This window comes from Zea mays, chromosome 5 (assembly GCF_902167145.1).
Source record: "Zea mays cultivar B73 chromosome 5, Zm-B73-REFERENCE-NAM-5.0, whole genome shotgun sequence".
NCBI classification, from domain to species: domain Eukaryota; kingdom Viridiplantae; phylum Streptophyta; class Magnoliopsida; order Poales; family Poaceae; genus Zea; species Zea mays.
In genome coordinates this window covers 161,193,106-161,199,701 of record NC_050100.1, presented here as the reverse complement: position 1 = coordinate 161,199,701, position 6,596 = coordinate 161,193,106, and the positions used below count along the sequence as shown (strand labels likewise).

The 6,596-nt window shown below is 49.3% G+C and overlaps 1 protein-coding gene across 1 annotated transcript; it reads right to left on the bottom strand.

Annotated features, from left to right (window-relative positions):
• Positions 1-515: 515 nt before the first annotated feature.
• On the bottom strand, positions 516-2,756 carry LOC103627131 (UDP-glycosyltransferase 73C3). Its single transcript, XM_008647446.2, has one exon. The coding sequence runs from the start codon at positions 2,485-2,487 to the stop codon at positions 955-957; it is 1,533 nt and encodes a 510-aa protein (XP_008645668.1). The 5' UTR covers positions 2,488-2,756; the 3' UTR covers positions 516-954.
• Between the last annotated feature and the right edge of the window lie 3,840 nt (positions 2,757-6,596).

Below are 6,596 nucleotides of genomic sequence, written 5' to 3'. Positions count from 1 at the left end.
TGCAGGTGTGGTGTCCAGCGGGACGACGCGGTGGCCGGCGGGCCAAGACAGCAGCGAAGCCTAGGGGCGGTGAGCTGCAGCCGAGGGGCGAGGCTAGGCCCTGCGACGGCTACGGCGGGCGCCCGGCCGCAGACGGGGGGGGGGGGGGGGGGGGGGGGGGGGGGGGCATGGGACGTTTGGGATGCGGCCGAGCGACTAGGGCCAGGATCAGCATCTGCTCTGCTCTTTTCATTACTGGGGGCTGTTGCTTTAGGCTAGTAAAGCCTGAAAACTTGTTTCTAAAAAACTTTGGACCGTGGCCCTGCTGGTCTTAGGCCTTGGCCCAACCTCAGTGACAGTGAGCAGGCAGGTTGCACCATAAAAAAAGGTGAGACCCAGCTGAGCCACCCTATCAGTTCGCCTTCGTCACTGAATGTTTGAGGCCGAATCTGATCCGATCAGCAATAACGTTTTGACAGGAACAAGTAGCTAGTACTTTTTTACTGTCTGTTCAAGTCACTCGCACAATGCAGTCATCCATCAAATCATCCTTGTACAAGTTGCCCAGACAAACCATGTTATTTTTCTTTCCAATCGAGAAAACGACAGGCGAACGATCTAAAAGTGCTATACATAGATTTGCCTGCAATTGGATACTAATGTAAAATTATTGGTCTAGCTAGTGCTAGTTCCTTTCGACACCTATGGCTATGGGCTAGGATGAAAACGACGAGCTAGCTAGATATGCTCGATCGTTCCAAGCGGGCCGACTAGCGCGCGCAGCCGCAGCCCCGCCGATGTGGTTGGTGGTGGTGGTGGAACTGGTGGGCAATAATGCAAAATGATCGAGCGGATGGCTGGCTGTGGGATGGGTGTCCATGTTCACCACGAACAAGATTCTGCACCAGTACTGTGTACTGCCATTGCGAGGGTAGTCCATGGCTAGCTCCATGCATGCACTGTTCTAGCCTAAGCCTAACCTTTTCTTGCCTCCACTTGCCCGAAGCTCTCGATCAGCTGCGTCAGGTTCTCATACGAGGAGCCTCCTTTCTCCATGGCGCCGTGAGCTTTCTCCCCGTACTCCCTGGCTCTCCGCCTCCTCTCGCCGGTCTCTTCCCCTTGGCCCATCAGCGCCGACACCGCCCGCGCGACGTCCCCACGCGCCACCACCACGCTCTCGTCGTCGAACACCATCACGGGCGCCGTCACGCCGATGGGCACGCCCACGCCGAGCACGTCCACCGCCAGCCGCTCGTTCAGGAACTGGTCGGCGAAGTGGGACCACGTGACCACCGGGATGCCGTGCGCGACGGACTCCAGCAGCGAGTTCCATCCGCAGTGGGTGACGAAGCCCCCCACGGCGCGGTGGGACAGGATGGCGAGCTGCGGCGCCCACCCACGCACCACGAGACCCCGCCCCGCCGCGCGCGCCTCCAGGGCCCCCAGCCACTCCCGCACCTCCGGCGGGGACGCCTCGGCCTGCTTCACCACCCACAGGAACGGCCTGCCGGAGTCCTCCAGGCCATGCCCCACCTCGAACAGCTGCTTCGGGAGCTTCCGCGCGAGGCTGCCGAAGCTGACGAACACGACGGAGCCGGTATCCTTGGAGTCGAGCCAGGCGGCTACCGCGCTGTGCTGCTGGACGCGGACGCCGACGCCGCCGTCCGCCCCCCGCGACGACATGGTGTCGGCGTCCCGGTTGCGGAGGCAGAGCGGCCCCAGCGTCCACACGGGTTTGCCGAGCGCCGCCTCGTAGCACGACACGAACTGGCCCTCGAGGCCCACGAACGTGTTCACCACCGCGCCGTCGGCCGCGCGCATGGCCTCCACGCACTCGCCCCGGAGCGCCTCCCACCCCGGCGAGTTGAAGAAGCCCGGCGCCGTGGCCTTGGTCACCTCTACGTGCACCGGCATGCCCGGCACCACGAACCTCTCCTGCCCGTCGTCGACGTCAGCCGCCGCCGCCGCCGCGGCCAGCTCGCGTAACCCGTGGTCGGTGGCGTTGAGGTCGCAGAGCGAGTAGAAACACGGCGGCCCGTGGAAGAAGAGGCGATGGATCCCGAGGCTTCTGGCCGCGCCGGCCGCACACGGGTTGCACCAGTCGGAGACGATGCAGCTCGGGCGCGGCGCCTGCGCTCGCAGGTACGCTTCCAGCGGGCCGGCGAGCTTCTGCAGAGCGTCGAACAGGGGGACGAAGTGGCCGTTGTCCGTGACCTGGTCCATGTTCTCGATGCCCGGGGGCAGGCCGTCCACGTCCGTCGGGAACGGGAGCTCCACGATCTCGAGGGGCAGCTTGGCGCGCGCGGCCTGCTCGGCGACGCCACGCAGCCGTGCGCCGTTCAGCGGTGTCGTCACCAGGCTCGCGCGCGCACCGCGCTCCGCCAGGAGGAGGGCGAGGTCGACCATGGGGATGGTGTGGCCCTGCGCCACGAGGGGGACGATAACGAAGTGAGGTGGCGGCGGTGGTGGCGCTGGCGTATCAGCAGCCGATTCATCCGTGGGCGCCATGGACGACGTGCGTGCTAATTAAGCTAGCTGCCTGCCAAGGACCTCGGGCGGGCACCGCATGAATGGTGTAGGAAATAGAGTGTGTAGCCTGTGAGTAGAAGTGTCGAGGTGCAGCACATAATTTATATAGCCATGTGAGGGCGCTTTTTTTCCTTTCCACAAGTAGGCTCCTCCCATGTTTTTCAGCCAAAATTTGCCAAACATTTTGGCTGATGTTGTCATTTGTGAGGACATATTTTTACAAGCTTGGGTTTTTCTAGAATAGAACATATGGGTAACCCTATATTTTGATCTCTTCTACGATGCACAATCTCAGCCTCTCTATGCTCATCCACGAGCACCGAACACCAGAAGGCAAGGATGCTGGATGCCCAGTGCATTCGTTGGAAAAGTTTGGGTTGGAGATGTCAAGCCGTTTTGCAGGAGCCGCCCCATCGGTGCCAGCAATTTTGGCGCCATCGACCTCACCGGAAGATGGCACGACAGCACGAGATTTCCAATGATCTTGCCTCATCATATCTGCAATTTCTCGTTTGGAAATTTTTTTTTCTCAAAACAATAATTGCTCGGAGATATTTTTCGTCGCGCCACGTAGATATGAAAAAAAGGAAAATTAAGGAACTTACTAAAATTTTGGTACCTGAATTTTAGTTTTTTTTGACATAGTTAATAAATATTAAAATTATATATATTAGTTTGTTGTAAAAGAATGAAAAACCCTTTAAACAAAACTATAATCTGATTTATGTTAGTACAAAGACAATTAATAATCTATAACTCTTTTTGTAGTCGGACAAGGACAAAAAACGATATCAAAATAAATAACAAATTATAAAATAAATATTATACTTACACTAGTGTTGGGGGTCTTCTTCTTCGTTAGGGATGAAAACGGTCGGAAACAGTATTTATTCGGTAATCAGTTTTTTCTTTGATTGCGAATAAATAGGATATAGAATGTACAATACAAATTTGTATTCTTGTTTTTAATATCTAGCTTGTTAAGATTCATAAAAGGTAAATCTCAAATTCATCCTACATTTTCTCAAATAATAGATATAAACTTCGGTATGGATTCGGAAACAAATTCGGTAATTTTTGAACTTTTTGTGTTGTAGGGAGCAAATAATACATAAAACAACTTATATAATATTTTATTCATATTTGCACTAATGTGCTTGATAACATAAGAAAAGATCAACATCAAATTTTATACATATCTATTTTAAAATATTAAATTTGTTCTAACAGTTCGGATTACCACTTTCATCCCTATTCTTCGTCGAAGGTCCTCTAAGCAAAAACACCTTCGGCACGATGATATGCAAGCAGATACAACACGAAGGTATATGCCGAAGCTACAATCTAGGGAGCTTCGGCATGATGACACGCTTTGTGACGAAGGGCAACACCGACTTAAAGAGGAAAAAACCGTTTAGTCCATGATAACTTGTGTCATGCTTATAATTAGTTATCAATGACATTAATGTAATTTCGACTGGGTTGCGTCCCGTGCCTATAAATAGGTGAATAGTAACCCCGTACTGTTCACGTTGACTGGTAATCATCTGTACGTCGCTCTTGGATTCTTACCTTCTGTCAAGCCGAACATATAAATGTAATCAATACCATTAATGTTTGTTCATGATTATATAATAAGAACATAAATAATAATCTGATGATTTAATATGATTATTCCATGTTCTTTTCATGTTTTATATGTTTCTACTTTTATTATTACCTACTGAAATGATGAAGGTATGTCATTCATAACCTTCGTCTGAAGATCATTATATCCCGAGAGAGATAATGTTTCGGAGGACGAAGGTTTTTAACCATTAACATTTGTGTTGCCTTGTTCTTAACTCATAGCATTTGAGAACAAGTCCCCAACATTGGCGCCCACCTCCGGTGAACTCACTTCCACTGTTGAGACGATGGCTTCGTTCAACAACCAAGCTGTAGCACCTTCGGTCACGAAGCTGGTGCTCTCAATCACGAGCGGTTCAAGTTTAGAGCCAGCCAACAAGAAGCAGAAGAAGGAAGCGCAGAGAAGAGTGCAACATGTTGGGGGTGCAAGGACCCTTCGTCAGATCCAAGTGGTCCCATATCCCAATCACCTTCTCCTAGGAGGATCTTCAGCCAAAGACTATCCTCACAACGATGCTATGGTTATATCTTGTGTCATCAAGGGATTTCTGGTCCACAGTGTTCTGGTTGACATAGGCAGTGCAGCGGACATCATATTTGCAAAGGCTTTTAGATAGATGCAAGAACCAGAGGACAAGATTCATGATGCTACACACCATCTTTGTGGCTTCGGAGGAAGACAGATTGTGGCACTTGGCAAAATCACAATGTCAGTTACCTTCGGTTACGTCCACAACACAAGGTCTGAGCAGGTTATCTTTGACATTGTTCACATGGATTACCCATACGATGCAATCATTGGTCGAGGGACGCTTAATGCATTCGAAGCCATACTTCATCCAGCATACTTATGCATGAAGATACCTTCGGAGCAAGGGCCCATTGCTATCCATGGAAGTCAAGAAGCTGCCAGAAGGGCTGAAGGGAGTTAGACAGATTCAAAGGCGATTCGTAACATAGATGGAGCCGAAGCTTGTCAACAATATAAGCACAAAAGAGAGAAGGCTGCTTCGGTAGATCAGCTGAAGCCTATGCTCCTATGTGAAGATATAGCAGATCAAAGTGTACTGCTGGGATCTCAGCTATTTGATGAGCAAGAAAAGACTTTGTTAAGATTTTGTTCAATACAAAGATGTCTTCGCCTGAACAGCCAATGATCTTTGTGGTGTCAACAGAGATGTCATTGAACATTCACTTAATGTGGATCCATCTTTCAGGCTAAGGAAGCAAAGACTTTGGAAGATGTCTGAGGATAAAGCTGAAGGTGCTCGGAACAAAGTAAAGAGACTTCTCGGTGCTGGTGTTATCAGAGAAGTAACATATCCAGAATGGCTAGCCAACACTGTTATGGTGAAGAAGGCTAATGGCAAATGGAGAATGTGTATTGATTTCACAGATCTCAACAAAGCATGTCCAAAGGTCGAGTTCCCATTACCAAGAATAGACACCCTTGTAGATGCAGCAGCTTCTTCGGAGCTCATGAGTTTATTGGACTGCTACTCAGGCTATCATCAGATTTGGATGAAGAAGGAAGATGAGCCAAAGACTAGCTTCATAACTCCCAGTGGTACTTATTGCTACCTTCAAATGCCTGAGGGGCTCAAGAATGCTGGAGGAAGCTTCAGCAGAATGATAGCCAAGGTCCTTCATTTTCAAATAGGCAGGAATGTGCTGACTTATGTTGATGACATCATAGTAAAAAGCACGAAGCAAAAGAATCATATTGTTGACTTGCAAGAGACTTTTGCCAATTTTAAGCAAGCTAGACTTAAATCCAGAAAAGTGTGTTTTTGGAGTAAAGAAGGGCAAGTTCCTTGGTTGTCTGGTATCAACGAAGGGAATCGAAGCTAACCCAAATAAGATCGAAGCTATCCTTCAGATGGAGCCGCCAAATTCAAAGAAGGGGGCTCAACGATTGGCAAGAAGGCTGGCATCGTTAAATAGATTTATTTCAAGATCAGCAGAAAGGAATCTACCATTCTTGGAAATACTAAAGTCAGCCAAAGTTTTCCAATGGGGTCCGGCTCAGCAAAAGGCTTTTGAAGAGTTAAAGCAATACTTGATAGACTTGACAACTCTAACTCCACCTTCGCCAGGGGCTCTGTTACTCCTATAGGTAGCAGCCTCTCACTCTGCAGTCAGTGCGGCGCTTGTACAGGAGAAGCAAGATGGCCAAGTCAAAAGACGAGCACCAGTATATTTCGTTTCCGAAGTTCTAAGCTTATCAAAGAAAAATTATACAGAATTGGAGAAGGTATTATATGCTGTGTTGATGGCCTCCAGGAAGCTTCAGCATTATTTTCAAGCATATCATATAATTGTTCCTTCATCACAACCTCTGAAGGACATAATGAGGAATAGAGAAGCTACTGGAAGGATCGGAAAATGGGCTGACGAGCTAAATGAATTCACTATTGGTTATGTATATTGATCCTCAATTCAGTCCCAGGCGTTAGCAG

Bases quoted from the DNA above. Each gene is read 5' to 3' on its own strand.
- LOC103627131 (XM_008647446.2), bottom strand. From the start codon at position 2,487: ATGGCGCCCACGGATGAATCGGCTGCTGATACGCCAGCGCCACCACCG.